At 49.3% G+C, this 18,403-nt stretch overlaps 1 protein-coding gene across 3 annotated transcripts in view; it reads left to right on the top strand.

Moving 5' to 3' along the window:
* Window positions 1-18,403, top strand: part of EPB41L4B (erythrocyte membrane protein band 4.1 like 4B) — a 127,198-nt gene that overhangs the window by 103,306 nt on the left and 5,489 nt on the right. The window contains exons 21-25 of one of the 3 annotated variants that reach the window (XM_073876590.1): window positions 3,845-4,031; window positions 6,008-6,085; window positions 12,324-12,440; window positions 14,866-14,934; window positions 18,132-18,277. In XM_073876590.1, the coding sequence (XP_073732691.1) occupies window positions 3,845-4,031; window positions 6,008-6,085; window positions 12,324-12,440; window positions 14,866-14,934; window positions 18,132-18,277 (597 nt within the window). The remainder of the gene's footprint in view (window positions 1-3,844; window positions 4,032-6,007; window positions 6,086-12,323; window positions 12,441-14,865; window positions 14,935-18,131; window positions 18,278-18,403) is intronic. The other 2 variants (XM_025888568.2, XM_073876592.1) reach the window with 2 other exon arrangements.

Consider the following 18,403-nt stretch of genomic DNA (forward strand, 5'->3'; position numbering starts at 1 on the left):
GGGGAGGGTGACTTTGTACACACTTAAACAGCCAGCTCGAGCCTGCACCTGGCAAAAGGGAGGAGGCCACCACCTCCCACCTCATTAGCCTGAACAGAAATGCTGGACGGCTGGAGCAGCTGTGTTTCCTAGGAAAGCCAAAATGAGTAATTCAAATAATTAACAGTCCTAATGGTTTCTGGGGGACAAATTAAACCATGAAAATTCTGCTCCCCTGAGGATAAAACTGTCAGGATTATTAGACTTTCCTTTTACATTTTGAAACTCCAAATGTTATCACCACCTATTCAGGATATGTAATCATGTTGGAAACAATGACTAATATGTGGCCTGGAAGGAAAGAAAATTTAACTCACTACAGTGGCTCTTTTAAGGAAACCCTTTCCAAACCTCTAACTTCACATGTGTATTTCTTAAGCTATTCCAAAGTATTTTGCTTCAAAAATAAAAGAATAGCAGCATTTTCCCCATTAGTAATGATAGCAAAATTAATGGGTGAGATTTTCCCAGTTTTAAGTTTTTGCCCCATAAAAATAGTTCTGAAATCATTGACACCACCACCAGTCCTCTCTTCCAGTCATAAATATTGGTAAGTTAATAAACACAGTGTCAAGGAATACAGATGGAAAAAACTCAGATTTCCCTTTTAAAAAATATTTCTGCATTACTGTTTTTGAAATACACACACACACACATACACACAGCCCTTTTGGCTATTAGGGTATTCTGAGTTCCTAGGCCAGCATAATGTGGATTTGGATTTTAGGGTTCTCCACCAAGAGCATCACAATGTTCAAGTACTCTGAACGAGTTTTCGGATTGATGCTTTTAAGGATATACACACAAACCTCCTGGGTTGTTCTGTCCTGGAGGTAATGACATAGGGAAGAAACATGTGGCTGCTGATGCACGCAGAGAAGAGAGAGAAGCAGAACTCGAGGTAGAGGTCGAGGCAGGAAAGAGTGTCCTCTCTTGATACCAGGCAGTGTGTTTAGGAAATGATGAGTGGCTCTATTTTCTTCTAGAAATGTAACTTTACTATTTATTTAAACATCATATAAAAGCCTAAAAATATTCTAAAGAGAAAAATACCCTAAGTCTGAAGAGAAAAGATAACCAATTCCCTAGAATCATGCCACCAAAAATAACCTATGTTCACACTGAATGACTATTGCTGTAGACATTTTTCACATATTATTAAAATGGAAGGAAATCATTTCAAAGAAAAGAATCCAGCTCCACATAAAATTGTACTTATTAAATGTTTCATGAATTTAACATGAATTTACCTCAGAAACGGAGGTTGAATTGAAAGACTCAGTGTAGTTAAGCAGATTATCTCTTTGCTACAAGATCTGAGTTAGGACAAAAGGTTATAAAAACCATCAAGAATTTGGAGTCTTTTTCAGTTTTAGGCAGCATCAGTTGACTTCCTGCTGTGAAAGATGAGCTATGTTTTTGTTTCTTTTTAATAGCCTGTAATGTTAAACTGAATAACTATGCTTTTAAGGTTATAATTTTCTTTTTTAATGAGGCAGAAAAGGATTTTAACCCCACTCTTCCACTTAACTAGCTATGTGACCTTGAGCAAGTCATGTCACAATCTGCCGCTGAATAACATCTGTTTCTCTGAAGAATGGAGATCATAACGCAGGGCCGTTGTGAGGATTAAATGGGCTAAGGCCTGTGTTACTGAGCTGATTAACTTCATCAGCATGGATCCGCATATGTGGTGTCTTACTCGTTTTCCCACTTATTCCAACCTCACCTGTCCCCTTATTGAGTCCTGCATCCTCCTCTTGAGGCTTCTGCATATACAGAAAGATCTGAAATCTCCCAGGACCCTCCTCAGGGAGTCCCATCCTCACCTCAGTTTGTGTACCATGGCCACGTTTCCCACAAGGCCTCTGTGAGGGACCCTGCTCAGGCCACACTGGTGCTCCCTGGCCATGAACCCTTTAGTCTCCAGGCTTGCTCAGCCATCACTTCTAAATCATAACCCCTGTGCCGGGGTAGCTCTAGGACTTCCACGTGCAAGCCCCTCAGGAAAAGTGTATCAGGGTCCCTAAGACTACCTGATTCACTAGAAGGACTTGTAGAACTCAGAAAAGCTGTCATCCTCACGGTTATGGCTTATTCCGGTGGAAGGATCCAGACTAAAATCAGCAAAGGAAAAGGCACATAGAGTGGAGTTTAAGAAGACCGGGCACAAGCTTCCACTTGTCTTGTCCTAGAGGAGTCATGTGGTTAGTGTCTCATTATTCCAGCAACATGTGACAACATACGTGAAGTCGTGCCAAGCAGGGAAACTCACCCGAGCCTTGGCGCCCAGGGTTATTATTGGGGGTCAGTCACATAGTCATGGAACAACTACCCTGTCTCCAATAACCGCCCCCCAACCCCAAGGTCAAACTGATAATAGTGTGGCCCTAAGCCCTAGGCATACAAGAGCTCGTCTTCACTATAAATCACATTGCTAGCATAGACTATGTGGCATGGCCCAAGGTCGGGTATGCAGTGACACCCCTATCAGGCGGGATATTCCCAGGGCCCAGAGCTTCTCCCAGAAGCTCGCCAATGGTTCCTGTGGCATGTGTCGAGTTAGAGCTCCCCAGGCCTGCAGGGTTAGCCCTGTACTGCACAGGCGGCAATCTGGTTGGCATTAGGGGATCGGGGACTTGTCTTAATTTCTGTAAGTTTGAGAAGATACTGTTAATACTAAGAATGGGCGATTCACGGCACTGCTCTGTCCTGGGCCACTATGACCAGATTAAAAGGTCTTCCTGCCTTGACATACTTTGTGGGAGGTCAAACCTCCCCCACACATCCAAGCCCTGGAAACAAACCCAGAATGCCAACCAGGACTCCTCCTCCATCGTGGTGACTTCCTGTCTAGTGTACTTTTCTCCCTCCATCATCCCATTCCGCCGGAGAGATTCTAAGACCAGAGCTACGAGGCCCCCAAACACGTGTGCCCAACTCCTCCCCTGTAACTAGTTTACCACACCAAAGGAATAGTTGCTGTTAGGCCACAAAAGGCGCCATTATACTTTTCACCCAGGGCAGTTGGTTCTTAAATGGCTTGTATTTACCCTCATAAGGGAGGCCACTCCCTTGGTTTGGTGGCTCCTCAAAACATTAAGCATGGGAACTACCATATGACCCAGCAATCCCACTTCAAGTGGAATCCCAATCCAAAAGAATTGAAAGCAGGGTCTCAAACACATTAGTATATCAACAGGTGCATGGATAAACAAAATATAGTCTATCATTGCAATGGAATATTATCCAGCCCTAAAAAGAAATGAAATTTTGATATATGCTACCACATGGATGGACCTTGGAAACGTTGTGGTAAGTGAAGTAAACCAGATACAGAAGGACATCTATTGTATGATTCCACTTATGTGAGATACCTAGAATAGTCAAATTCATCCAGACAGAAAGCAGAACAGCTGTTACCAGGGGCTGCAGGGAGAGGGCATTGGGAGTTACTGTTCAGTGGATACAGCATTGCTGTTGGGGGTGATGAAAAAGTTTTGGGTGTAGACCGTGATGATGGGTACATGACATCGCGAATGTATCAAATTTCACTGAATTGTACACTGACCAATGGATAAAATGATAAATGTTATGTGTCTCTTTCCATGATACAGAAAAAAAATTTTTTTTAAATCCCTTGGCAAATGACAGAACATCCAGCCCAAATTGGCTTTGGCAAAAATGTCCCTGTATTGGATCCTGGAAGCTGGACATCTGGCAGACATCTGCCCCCACCCCTTCCCGGCCCCACGCCCCACAGCCTGTTTATTGTTGTAATGAGCAGAGCTTCATGTGCTTTTAGTAACCGCAGTGATGAAGATGACCTCCCTCCTGACCTGGCCGAGGCAGTAGGAGCGCCCATCGCCACAGCCACAAACACCACCATGGCTGCCATGCAAGTCTCCGTGCCGCCGGTGTCCCCCAAGGGCCACAAACTCAGCTCGCCTCAGAACTCAGAAGGCAAGGGCCAGCTGTCCCCAGGGGCCAAGGTATGGGGGGAAAGCCCCGAGGAGTAGCTGCACTGGCTAGGAATTCAGTATAAATTTAGCACATGGCATCCCGTGCGCATTTAAACTTGGCGCAATCAACTGTGCACTCGTAAAGCAAGGGACACGGCCACGAGGGCAGTCTTTTTATATAACTCTCCCCAGAAGAGGACCTGTTTATGAGATGCAAATGGTATAATAAAGACCTTGTGCACTGTACTTTAAGAGAAATGGAAGAGATTTTTGAGGGCAGTTTTGGTTTTAGAATATCATCCCTATATAATCTATTGCACTGTAAATAGAGAAGACATGTTTTTCCACCCATGAAGGAAAATTTGGAAGAGTAAAAAATAAAAACATAGAAGTGTCCCCGTCCCCTTCCTTATATTGGATGGTCCATATGAATAGTTTGAAAATGGGAAATTTTATTTTGTCAGTTTGGAATTTCAGGACATTGCTAGCTATGCAAATGGGCTGTGATAAAGGCCTTACTCAAGACATTTCTCTTGGTTTTCTCTGAGTGACCCTTAGCTGTGGTCATTCTACTCAGCGAGTGGTCCAAATACGTGCAAACCCCTTGGCTTGCTCTACCAGTAGATGTCAAGTCAAAGGCTGCCTGGTCTGTGGACCCCACTGAGGAATGGTGGGTGTGTGGGGTGGGGGTCCCAAAGGCAAGACCAGACCCCAGACTCTGTTCCCAGCTGCTCCCTCCACATCCTTTATGGCTTGGCTGCTTGAAACGAGCAGTTATTCCACAGGACTTGTTTCTCCAAGACTGCTTCCTTCGCCTAAAAATGGGAATAAGGTCTGCTTCCCTGCCCAGCTTGTGGGCCAGCATCAGGTCCAGTGGAGGGGGCATCTGGGCAAATAGGTCATGATTCCAGTGGTAGCCTCTAGGTAACAATGGGCCAGGCCACATCCTGCTTGACCACGGCCAGGCATTTACCCGCTCCCTTCCCAGGATCTTTGGGAATCCCTTTGTGGTTCTCAACAGGAGATCCTGCTCAGGCCAGGGACCCTTCAGCCGATGACTGGCCCAGACTGAGGCTCCCTGCTTTCCTGTCGATCACCTCCTGGTATCTTGAGCCAGGTTCCCCTGTCTCGTGCAGAGTCCCTCATACTGCTTTGTTCCAAGTTCAGACATAGGTTCTCATCACCTTTTCTTCACCATGGTTAAAACCAAGCAAAAAAAAAAAAAAAAAAAATGTATGAAACAAAGGAGACTTCAGTGGGGGATGTGGGTGGCATCCTACCAGAGGCCACAGGGCTCCCTCTCCTGGCCATCTCTCTCCTTAGGGCCCTGCTTGTGCCAAGTTGATGGGGCTTATTTTTTTTCTCATAAAGGGCCTCTAGGCCTCCCATGCTGCTGAGACTCCAGGGCAGGAGGGGAAAAAAAAATGTTTTCCTAAACACTGAATGTGGCTTTCAGAGATACTTCCCTCCCACGAGGAAAATCTCCCTCATTATTATGCAGATGATGTTTTTAAAAAAGTGTTTTTAAAGTAAACTCTGTGACACACACAGGGCTTGAACTCCTGACCCTGAGATCAAGGATGGCGTGCTCTACTGAGTGAGCCAGGCTGGCGCCCCCTGTGCTCCTGAGTTTAGCTCCTTGCGGCCTTAACCCTCTTGATCCAGGTTGGGGGCTTTGCTCTCTGTCTATTCAAAGGACTCTTTGAAGCATTTCCCCCTACAAAAGACCAGTCCAAGAGCACTCAAAGCTCTTAAAAGAAGTTGTTTGCACCTTTTAAAGAGGCAGTTTTCTCTAGCCTACACACTATTTCTGCCCATTGACATTGGGGGTTAGGCTTCTATAATATGCACACTGCTGGGCAAGTGAACCCTATGGGGTACTGGAGCGGTCATGGGCTTGGTGATAGAAGGGAGGGAGAGGGGAGGGAGGAAACTGATTTCTGGTGACATTCCCGTGTCTGTCTGGAGCTGTCATTCACCAGCAGTATTTTTATCTGCCTTCCTAGAGTCCCTCTGACCGAGGAGGTGCCTTTACCTTGGAGCCAGGCGATCTCCTGATGGACTTCACAGAAGCTACTCCTCTGGTAAACTTCCCATTTTGCTAAAACCAGAAAAGCCACAGATCATAGAAACATCTTGGCAGTGGGACAGATGGACAGAGGTGGGCATCGCCATTGGGAAGGCTCTTCCTCTTGTCCTGCACACAGCCTGGAGGCTCAGGGATCAGCCTTCTTTGGGGGTTCAGGCACATGGGTCCTTTTACCTCCCGGAGCCCTCCGGGGAGGCGGTGCTCCCTTTCCCCTGAGGGCGGCTGCAGGGGTCCCACCCCGCCTGTCTGCTGCTTTCCAAATGTGGAGGGCTCCTTGGGGCTTGGGGCTTGGCTTCCTGGCTTCCTGGGCTGCTCCCCGCATGCCCACCCTTGGGGCATCTTTTGCTGCCGCTTCCAACAACGTGCTCTGGTCTGAAGCACTGGCTCAAGGCTTCACCCCAGCTTTCCAGGCCCCTCACGCCTCCCTGCCATCCTCCATCCTCTGCCTATAGGTCTCCCCTTAGGGATGGTGGTGGTCCTCGTGGGTGGTCCTCCTGCATGTGGGAAACCCTTTCAGAGCACTGGAGAGAGAGAGCACTGGACCCCAGGAGTCATCCAAGGCAGACCTGGCTTCAGTCTCTGCTCCCCTCCTTAGGAGCCTTGTCATGGGATAAAAGATGCCATCGTTTGCCATGTCTGCCTCAGAGTGGTCTGATGATCACGTGACACAGAGAGAGCCCTTGAAGAATATTAAAGCACCATAAATGTGTGTGAGGTATTAGGAATAGTATTAGATGATACAGGCAGACTTGGATATACCTTTGGCTGGGCTCAGCCTGACACCCAAGTGTACTTGAGCATAAATCATGGTCCACAAATGTGGAGCGTGAGTCAAAACGTGAACCAAGTCACAAAGTGCCTCCTGAGAGCTCAGTGCACCCCTGGCCATGTGTGAGGCTGGGGGAGCAGGCAGGGAAGCGAGAGGCTGGAGGGGAGTCGGGTTGATAAAGGGCCAGGCTCGACAGGACAGCCGTGTAGAAGATTCTCGGGGAGAAGCCACAAGTGGGAGTCATTCAGGACTGGCTCCCTGGAGGGGCAGGTGGTGGATAGGAAGGGTTTCCGGAAGGCTTTGGAGAGGGGACAAATGAGGCAAAGTACTGTCTAGGCTTTAGGAATGATCACTGTCCCTGCTTCAGCTGGTACAGGGCGATCATTTGGGATGTATACAGTTGTACTCATCTCGAGAGTTGGTACAGTCTGAGAGCTTTGAGTCAGCACATTTGGATAAACAGCTGAGAACTGACAGTGGGTCAGACAGCCTTCTCCGGGAACCTTCGGAGTTACTCTCTTCCCCTGTTGGAGAAAATGCAGTCAAGTTACTGATGGCCTTCTTGTTGGACAAATTGCCAAGGTAGGCTAACCCAGAAGCAGGGCCTTGTCTCATTCCCTTGTCATCCTTCTGCGCAGATAAGGAAACTGCGTCCCAGAGCGAGGTAAATCACACAGGGACTGAGCTGTTCCAAGCCCAAGTGTTCCAGCTTCTTCTCTGGTGCCCTTTACATCATCAGATTGGGCTGAATCTGGCATCTGGATTTCAGAAACTTGCCACTTGGGAGAACGCAATGCCTGGAAGGAGGGCTGGGTTTAAAGCTCTCCCCAGCCTGAGAAAGCAGAATAAGGAGCGTGGAGGACGGGACAGCAAGTTAAGCAGCCTGGGCCTGGCGCTACATCAGTATCCCAACTGAGTATCCCAGCTGAGGCCTTACACCCTAGGATGGCCACGTGTGGGGGCTGGAAGCCAGGGCCACAATCTGAGGACATCAGTAGCTGGAGGGCAGCAAACCCCAAAGGGACCTGAGAACCCCTAGGTCGCAACCTGACGGCCTATGAAGGCAGAAGGGGGTAGAAAGCTAAGTTCCCAGGCCCACATTGAAGAAAACATGCTGGACAGGAATAGAAGACAGTGGGGGAAGATCTCTCTCTGAGTTAGGCTCTTGAGAAACTTCCAGACTGCTGAAGCATGCTGCCATTAATGCCATCCGAGAGTCTATAGAAACTGCTACTGTTGTGGCACCCAGTGCCTAACCCTATCTGGGGCCACTGAGAAAAAGAAAGCTTCATAGTGCTAGGGTTTTGAAGTATGAGCAGGAGTTTGCCAGATGGAGGAAATGGACCAAAGCATTCTATGCAGAGGGTATAGCATGAGCAAAATACTGAGTATTTATTAAAGGTTCTGGCAGATCTGAGAAACTCGGATTAGTTTGCCAGAAAAAATATTTCATAGCTCTGACAGGAGTGATGGGATTCCCTTAAAAACCATTGTGTTGCAGATCCAGCTGGTAGATTTAATTGCCCCATCTTTATTCTTTGAACTTAATGGTCTGAGATTAAAAAGGAAGCAGCATCTGCCAGGGACCCAGAGGTTCCCTGATCTGAAGTCTGCAGTGAATACGCATTCTCAGGATGAAGCATCCTTTGTCTTGCTTGTGTGGATTTGAGGTATGAGTGCGTGCCCACAGTGCACGTTCACACAGAAGGTATGCTGGAGGGCTGCTATTGTGATGAGAGCACATTCCATTTGGGCCTTTCTTGGCATTACTGGCCTTAACCTTTCACTTGAGTCTTGTCTCCACCAGTGCTGAAGAGTCCTTGAGAGGAAGGGGGATTCCAGCAGCCTGCTTCTTCTGTCTGTTCCTCTTCCCTCCATCTCCTCCATCTGCTCCACCCAGTGTCGTAGAAATACAAGCAGCAGTCCTCTCTGTTGTCAGGGAGAGGGCGGGGGTGCGGTGTCTCTGCCCCAGAGGACAGTGGAGGAGAGACTGGATTTAGGGTCTGGGGCTGGTTGAGACTCCTAAAGCCACAGCACCACCCTGGTCCCTTGGGCCAGAGCTAGAAGGACAGCAGAGAGAGGGTTGGGACCAGATTTTCTTGCCTTCATTCAACGGACGATCCACCAAGGCATTATCAGCGCTAGTTTAACCCTTATGACTCCAACCCTGATGATCCAGGCTCTGTGTAGAGCGGTTTTCAAAGCAGCATAGTCCAAACAACTGAGAACGATGATGTTTCCGTCTTTAACTGGCATCTCTCAAAAAGCATTCAAGATTAAATTATCACCTCCCTGGTAACACTTCTCAAATCCCATGTTGCTTCCTTCTTAATTCTCTTGTACCCTGCACGACTCCAAGGATTTTCATCCTCAAACTCTCCAAAAAACATTCTTTCCATTGTCGCTTTTGCAACCCTTTTTCCTCCTCTTTCCATATCTTTTCTTCCCCCATCCCCAACTCTTTTATCATGTAGCTCAATTTAGCAATAGAAGCCCTACAACCTGCGCAGCCTGTGGCTTGCCGGGGGCCAGAATCCCAACACAGACCTGCCAATCAGACTGGATTTTCTGGCCAGTGGAAGAGGTGGGGCGTAAGGGTAGGGTGGTGAGAAGGCAAGCCAGTGACGACAGCACCCACTGTCCCTTTGGTATCCTCTTTTGGAAGGTGAGTCTGGGTTCGTGCACGGGGTGTTGGTGTTAACAGAGTGGAAGGAGGGGACATTGACCCATCAATCAAGTCCCCCACTCCAGGTCTGTCATGCCAGCTTCCCTCCCCAGGTGACACACACCACAAACACCTATGCCTTCTGTGTTCCTGAGGCTTTCTCTTTGGGGCTGGTCCCTCCCCAGTCCAGTCCCGATCCCCGTACTGCATGAACCACTCACCCACTGCAAAGCAGAGGCACTTAGGACCCAGGTCTGTTCTGGGCCAGGAACTGTTAGTCTGGAGTTCATGTGCCAGGGAGGAGGCTGGCCTGACCAGACACAGGTCGTGCAGGGCAAAAACAGGCCCTGGCTTGGGTGTCAGAAGAACTGGTTTTCCATCTATCTCAATAACTTAGTTTTTATTTTTGAACCTCATTCTATCAGGAGGGCTGAAGCTTGATCCCAAGTGAAATCAGGGTGCCTCTTCCATCTTCCTGGGGATTCGTTCATCTTCTCCAGGGCACAGGAACATGGAGGGAAGTGTCTTTAGTTGGTGATGTCATCTATTTGCGGATACCTCTGGGGCACTGCCTGCCTGCTTCCCTCATGCCCCTTTTGGGTAGATGGAAGTCACTGTTCTGCTGGGACGAGAATCCCAATCTGTTGGACATACCACCCAGCCATTCTTTCTGCCCTGGGGCCTGCCACCTCCCCAGCTCTACCTGAGCAGAAGGACACTAGCCACTCTCTGCTGCTCTTTAATCCCTGTGCCTTAGCCTCAGCCAGGGAGGAGGGCCACGGGCCCCTCTGCTCAGTACTTCCTAATGTCTACCCCCTCCTCACTTTCCCTCGGACTTTTCTCTCCAGCCCACAAACTGGTAACCTCTTTCTTGTCTGGATGATGAAGAAGCCTTTCACATTTCCTTCTTTGTTTGTCTATGCCAAAAATCTTTCTCTTCCCCAAGGAGTCAGATTTTTAAACCTCAAAAGCCAAGTAGCTTAGAAGAACCTAGCTGCCTGAATGTGGAAAAAAGCCAAGGAGGAGAGGAAATGCCAGGAGAAAAAAATGAAATGGTATTTCAAAATAGTATCCTATTACACGTGTTATCTTGTTTCCTGTGCATTTACTAACAGAGGCATATTTAGAAGGGTCGTACATGCTTGTGGGATGGATCAACATTTCTTTACCATAAAAGTCCAATGCTAGGCAAAGCCTTAAGTCATTCATCATAACCTTCAACTAAGACACAAGTAGCTGGTAACACATTTTGGCATCTAGGCAGTATGTCCGTGTTTGTCGGTCATTTACACCAGCTTTTATTTTCTTCAAAAAGCACACAGGAGTGCCTGCTTATCTGCAGAGGCTAAGGCCCCATGGCCTGGGGTCCCTGGTGTGGTTGGTTCTGGCTGGGGCAGTGTTGAGAAGTGAGGGTCGGGGGTGAGGCAGGCTGGAGCCCATTTCAGTCAGGTCTCGAATGCCATCTCGTGGAGGGTAGGATTCACCCTGAGGACAGGAGAGAGCAGTGGAGGGAGTCTCAGTAGGTGGTTAATACGGACTCACTTGTTTCTGAGGAATGGATGCAGAACCAGTTGACACGAGGAACCACGGATTTAGACTTTGCAGAGGCCATTTTCCAGCATCTCCAAATCAGAGTAGGAAAGCAAGGCGGTCGCCAAGACTCTTGGAGGTTCTGGTTGTAAAAGCCCTTTGGAAACGGTCCAGGACCCCACAATTGTAAAGAGGTCGGCATCAGATCAGTTTGGAGACAGAAAAGGCGCCTGCAATGTTCTTGATCGAGTTGTAATGAAACTTCCCCAGAGACTGTACTTCCTTCGTTCTGGCAGGATGTCACCAACTACTTAAGGAAGCGCTCTTAAACTAGAAAAGATACATGTATTTACTGTCTGGAGTGAATGGTCCCTCCTGGCAACCCACACTGACCCTGTCAGTGGCCCCCTCTTCCAGCCTCAGGGCTTTCCCTCTTCACCACCCTCACCCTCACCAGTACGAGCTGCCGGGCCTCTGCTGGTGCATGGCACTCTTTAGGGCTGGGGTGGGGAACCCAGTACCCCGAGCGATGTGGCATTTTCTCACAATGCTTGATACCTTCCAGCTAAAGCAACAGGGTACCTCAGCAGCGACCCGAGGTGTCATGGCCTGGGCCAGGGGGTTGGGGGGCGGGGGGGTGCATAGCCAGTATGTTTTCTGAACACAGATAACAAAAAGCCCTGGCAGATTAAATCCGAAAGTCCGTGTTCCTCCTTGCTGAGGTATGTCTTTTCCCGGAGCACTCTGTTGGACATCTGCTGACCAATACACCCTGATGAGGGGACCCTTATTTAGCAGAGTGCAGGAGGCCACCAGGCGTGGAAGGCCAGCACGCTCAAGGAGTGTGGCCACTCCTCATATCGCCCCCATGGCCGGCATCACTCATTCATCACGGCTCTCTTTCTGGCATGGCCTGGGCAAGGCTTCAGGAAGCTGCTACCAGGCCCGCGCAGTCAGCCCAGGAGATGGCCCCTGCCTGCCAGCCCCGGGAGTGGGGTTTCCACGGGTTGTTCTGCTCAGATAGTGAAGAAGACAGATGAGAGCCAGAGAGGAGGAGAGAAGGTGGGGAGAGGAGGGGGGAAGGGGGGCCTAAAAGCCAGCTGCCCAGAGGCTAGAAGCAGGCTCGGGCGAGGCTGGCTCCAGAGCAGTCTGGAGTTGACAGATCCTTCTTGCACTGTGCTATCTTTCTCTCTTCCCCTCCCTTCTCTCCTCTGCCTCCTTCCCCTCTCTCCTCTGCCTCCTTCCCTTCTCTCCTCTCCTCGTGAGCAGGCAGAGCCCGCCAGCGCCCCCCACTGTGCCCACTCTCGCTGTTCTCCTCCACTCTCTCCCCCCATGAAGGAAGAGACCACTGGAGTTTGCATGCACCCTCCAATCAAAACGAGGCTGGTAGGTACCCTGGCAGGGAGAGGGGCCTGGCCAGGAGAGGTGAGGCGGGCAGGAGCCACCAAGTGGTCACCCCGCTGGTGCGCATGAGCACTAGACCTTCTGGAAGGGCTTGGCTGACAGGTGCTCTGACTCCAGGATGGATACATAGTTTGGCCAAATGAGGACACACAGTCTGCTGTCCTGCCCTGTGTCTCTAGGTCTCAGGAAGCAGGAAGAGTTTGTTTTCCTAAAGCTTTGATAAGCATAGATGCTTTTACAAGAAAGTAAAAAAAAAAAAAAATCTTAGTTGCATTTCTATTGAAAATAACAACTGTTTGCACTTGTCTTTTCCTGCTATGTTTCAAGATAACAGGATGTGTGTTGCATAACAGCGTGAAAAGATATCACCCATAAGCCCAACCTAGCACAGTATTTTTTCATTTTTGCATGTTTCCTTCTAACTTATTTGTATTCATTCATAATTTTACGAAGTGAAATCATAGTATCCATATCGTCTCCTGTTTTTCCCTTTTCACTGAGTGTTGGATTGTTTCTCTCTTGTTCTTGTGACCGCATTGCATATGACTGTTTACCTCCCATCCAGTGCGTGGTCTCCCATTTACCTAACACATTCTTCCGGCAGGACGCGTGCTTGGTTCCCAGTGTGTCACTATTCGAGGGGACACAGTTAGCTTTGGTGGCAGGTATTTTATTTTCTTAGGCTAGATCCTGCTGGGTTCAATATTGTGAGTTTCGCTTTGCTCCCTCTCTAAAGTGGTTATACCAGGGGACAGCAACAGCGGAAGAGTGAATATGCTTTGCCACAGCCGAGCAGCACAGAGTCTAACTGTTGGGAGAGACTTTTGTCTTATTTAGAGAAGATACAGGATCATTCGTGGAAGCTGCCACTGTTCACATTTCTTTAATAGCAATAATAAACCTCTTTTCCCTTTTACTTCACGGTGGTCTGAGAGTCTTATCTGAATGTGACTTTTCACTTTGCTCTTGGTGTCGGCACCCATGCTGAACCACCAGGCCATGGGAGGAGAAGACACCGTGGGCTTCCCCTGGGTCCTCTCGCTCTGTGGCAGGCCCTGCTCCCAGCGCTCAGCCATCTGAGCTGGCACCTGAGTCTTTAGGCAGTTGGGGGCCCGTTCTGGGAATTCTGAGGTGTTTAAAGAGGCCAAAGAGAGTTTGGGGAAGGGGAGCAGGCGTGGACTGGGCATCTCCGTGCACATTGCTGAGACACGGTCATTCTCAGATTGGTTGAGAACTACTCCATCCATTCAGAAAAGCCTCAGCGGATCTGGGTCTGTTCTGATGTGCTCTTGCTCACCCCTACTTTAACCCCCATGGGAGTGACTCAAGAGCATCAAATAACTACCCCAGGGTCCACAGACAAGCCCCTGGGAGAGACAGGAGCCGCGACCCCGGGCAGCGGTGGCCTCCGTATCCAGGCTGCCGCCCTCTGGTGGCAGAGCATGCATTCCCCGGCAGGCCGGCGGGCAGTTTCCGCGCCCTGGCGGGGGCGGGGGCTAGGGAGGAGGCAGGCAAAACCAGTACCAGAGTCCTTAGGCCCCTGGGCCTGCTGGCAGTCCTCCAGGCTGGTATAAAGACATAAGCGTACTCCACATTCCCCAAGGCCTCCGGGGGCCAAAGACAAAATGACCAAAGAGAAAGGAATGCAAGCAGAGGCTCCTTTCGGCAACCCCCCCAAGATCTGATCAGGCCATTCACCTCCCGCCCTGCTTCAGACCGGCCCTGTACCGCAGCCACCCCCAGCACTGGGCACTTCTGATCACAGTGCCTTGTATCCCCAAGGCCACGGTGGCAGGATTCTCACATGCTTACAGGGGCTTGCCCAAGGTTTACCTCCGTGGCCCACAACTTACAGGGAGTCCAACAACTAAAGGGTATAGACAGGAAACGCTTTCTGGCCGAATTAGTGCGAGCTTCCTGGTACTCTGTCCACCGTCATAGACTGTGTCCCAGGATGTGGGCTGTCAGCAGCATCTAGTCCATGCCCCCCAGCCGTGGGGAAGCCAGCAGTGGCCACCCAGGCAGCTCTGGCCTGCCTCATTACACACCCTGATCATGGCCTTGTGTGGATCAGGCCATGCATAGGGCCCAGCATGCCTAGGAGGCCCACACAGCCTCCGGGGAAAGGAGTTCCAGGGCCAGGTAAGCATGGGGTGCCCTACAAACACGGGACTGCCGCTGGTCATCCCTGCAGGGTCCCGGCCCTACGGCACGAGGATTGGCACAGGTATGACAGCTGGCCAAGAGGCCTCAGGGACCTTCTGCACGTATCCGTATACAGACAGTGAGGGCTCTGCGCCTGTTCCCCTGAACCCTTCAGTTCGGTTTTTAGAAGTGCACTGCCAAAGATCTCAAACGTTTGTTTTCTATTCTGAAAGTAACCCTCTTGTCTTTCTCTTTTTTGAAGATAAAAACATTCCCGGTTGATCCAGTGACCCCATTTCCTGATGCTTTCAATTCAGGGCCACAGTTCACCGTAAGTAGATTCAGAAAACAGGTCTGTATTTTAAAATGTTGTTCCCACGGGGCGCCTGGGTGGCTCAGTCATTAGGCATCTGCCTTCGGCTCAGGTCATGATCCCAGGGTCCTGGGATCGAGTCCTGCATCGGGCTCCCGGCTCAGCAGAGAGCCTGCTTCTCCCTCTCCCTCTTCTCTCCCACACCCGCTTATGTGCGCACTCTCTCTCTCTCAAATAAATAAAGAAAATCTTTTAAAAAAGATTTACTTATTTTGAGAGACAGTGAGAGCTAGAGGTGGAGGGAGAGGCAGAATCTCAAGCAGACTCTCCCCTGAACTTGGTGCCCGACACAGAGCTCGACCCCAGGACCCTGGGATCATGACCTAAGTCGACATCAGGAGTCAGACGCTCATCTGACTGAGCCACGCCGGTGCCTCAGCAGCTTTTTTTAATCACATGAACTGTGTGAGGTTGGGAAGGAGTTAGGGTTTGGGGCCTGCATCTTTTCGTGACTTTATTTTATTGAGGTGAGCATCACGAGAGATAAAATGAATCGTTCTAAAGTGACAGTACATGTAGAGTCACGCAACTACGACCTGTAGGTCCAAAACATTTTTATCACCCACAGAGGAAAGCTCGTTCCCATTAGGCACTCACTCCCTATCCCCCCCCACCCCGCTCCAGCCCCTGGCACCCACAAATCTGCCTTCTGTCTCTGTGGATTTCCCTAGTGTGGAGATTTCAGATAAGTGGAATCATAGAATATATGACCTTTTGTGCCTGGCTTCTTTCACTGAGTATCATGTTTTTGAGGCTCTTGTACATGGTAGGATATATCAGGACTTCATTCTTTTTATGTGGAATAATATTGAATTGCATATGTATACCCCAGTTTGTTGATTTGTTCGTTCACTGGTGGGTCTTTGGGTGGGCCTTTGGCTGTTGATTCGTTCGTTCACTGGTGGGTCTTTGGGTGGGTCTTTGGCTATTGCCAATAATGCTGCCGTGAACGTGTGTGTACATGTATTTGTTTGAGTTCCTGTCCCCAATTCTTTGGGGTTGGATGTATATCTTGATGATGGTGTGACCTTAGGTAGTCACTTCGCCAGTCCTGGCACCAGTCTCCTCTTATTTGAGTGGAAATAGTAACATGAATATCCTCCTTGTATCCGGTTAAGGCAAGGATCAAAAGGGATCAAGAAGTTGGCAGAACTTGGGGCACCTGGGTGGCTCAGTCGTTAAGTGTCTGCCTTCAGCTCAGGTCACGATCCCAGGGTCCTGGGATCGAGCCCCACATTGGGCTCCCTGCTCGGCGGGGAGTCTGCTTCTCCCTCTCCCACTCCCCCTGCTTGCCGCTCTTGGCTCTTGGCTCTGACTGATCTGTGTCTCTCTCTGTCAAATAAATAAATAAAAATCTTTAAAAAAAAAAAAAAAAGGTGGCAAAACTTGACCAACCACAGAATGTCCCAGAAGTGTCAAGTATGGTGGTGGTTTCTCAAGGCTAGAGAGGCAGGGGGGTGTAATTAATGAGAGCAGGGAGTCATGACAACTCGCTTCATGTCCCCACCTCCCTTTGTGTACCGGGCAGCCGACTGAAGCTCTGCAAAATGTCTAAATATTAAACATTTAAATGCTGTTGTTTCCTCATCTGCAAAATGGGCGAGTTCGATGATGTTCAGGCTTCTTGCAGCTGCAAGTCTTTCCTTTCAGTGAAGGCTTCTGCATAACTCACTGTTTGAGTGGCCGCAGGGAGCGGAAATGTGGAGTCTGGGGTCACCTCCTCTTTCCCCTCACCCTGTCCTCCTCCTAGGGATCAGAGTTTGTAATTCCTAGAACTGAGTGATCCCCGAGGCTCCTTCCAGAGGCTTCCTGACCAGTCTGGAGGATCTGTGAGGTGGGCTGTGGGGGACCTAGGGGTAACCAAAAGTGCGATCTTGTGAGCTGGATGATGGTCACTACCTGAGGCGGCTTTAGCCGCACGGACAGAGAGGGAGCGAGCAGTGGCTGGGGCAGCTTTCAGAGGTTGAACAGAGGTAGGAAGGTGTCCCACCAGCAGTCCAGGCAGAGGCACAAAGCAGGTTCCTAGGATAATGCATTTCTAAGGTCATGAGCTGCTTCTAGCACCTGCCTTGGAAGAGACCTAGAAAGTAGAGACACAGGGGCTGGGCCAGGCTGTTAAATGCTACTCCCCTGCGTTCATCCTGCCCCTGCAATTTCCCTCGGCACGGCTCCCCAGCTGGAAGCTCTGGTTCCACTTCCCTCAGCTAGCCCGTGGCAGGCCCTCTGGCCTCCTGCCCAGCCTTGGCTGTGCTGTGAGACACCCAGGGAAGCCCTTCCTGAAAAGCTGGGGGCCAAGATGGAGCAGGAAGCCAATGTCAGAAACCACACTGGGATCTTTAAGAACTGGGCAAGAGTGGCTCGAGGGCAGCAATTTTACCAAGTTTCAAGATAATACGGACCTGGGGACCATACTTCGGGAAGCACTGAGATAGTGGTGAAAAATGCCAAGTATGGCGTCAGCTAATCCTGGTCCTAAATACTGGTTCTTAACACCTACTGTGTGACCTTGGCAAAATTACTTAACCTCTCTGAGCCCTACTTTTCTTTTTCATAAAATCAGCTCTAAGATACGCATTTTTTTTCACCTTTTCAATCTCTGAAATCAGGGGCGTCTGGGTGGCTCAGTCGGTTAAGCATCTGCCTTCGGCTCAGGTCATGATCCCAGGGTCCTGGGATCGAGCTGAACATCAGGCTCCTTGCTCAGCGGGGAGCCTGCTTCTCTCTCTCCCTCTGCCTGCCACTTTGCCTACTTGTGCTCACTCTCTCTCTCTGTCAAATAAATAAATAAAATCTTTTTAAAAAATTAAAAAAATAATAAATCTCTGCAGTCAGAACATTCATTACATGAGTGGGTGTGACAAAGTTTGAACGGCCACATTTTTCTTTGTGGCACATGCAAAAACGGTGGATCTTACAATGGATGGTGTCGAACATGATGAAATATGACTTCTACCTTAAGGATTGTCAGGAGGTAATATATGTCAAGTGCTTAGCATAGTGCCTGGCACAAAATAAAATCATTTAATAAGTGGTAATTGATTTTAGCTATTATTAAAAAATAACAGGAACTGTATGGTAAGGCTTAAGGAGTCCCTGACAGTGTGAAAATGGAACCCAAATTGAGATTGATTTCCTCTTTTCTGTTTCCTCTCCAGGCGGACTTTAGAGACAGTAAATTGCCATGCTGTCCTGGCCAGTCTTCTCCACTGATTCCAGCAGTGACCCTGCGGCCTTTGACAGAGACCATCTCCACAGTGCAGACCATCTACACCACTCGGAAACCTGTTTCTCTGGCAGCCAGGTGAGTGAGGTCAGCAGGTCCTGGCAGGGAACTCCGGTGAAGGGAAAACTGTGTCTGTGACATCTGTATGCTTCTTATTTATTCTTTCATTCATTTTTTTCTGTACATATTTACTGAAGTGTCTAC

The sequence above is a fragment of the Callorhinus ursinus genome, unplaced genomic scaffold (assembly GCF_003265705.2).
Source record: "Callorhinus ursinus isolate GAN/ISIS: 27379988/994484 unplaced genomic scaffold, GSC_fseal_2.0 scaffold24, whole genome shotgun sequence".
NCBI classification, from domain to species: Eukaryota; Metazoa; Chordata; class Mammalia; order Carnivora; family Otariidae; genus Callorhinus; species Callorhinus ursinus.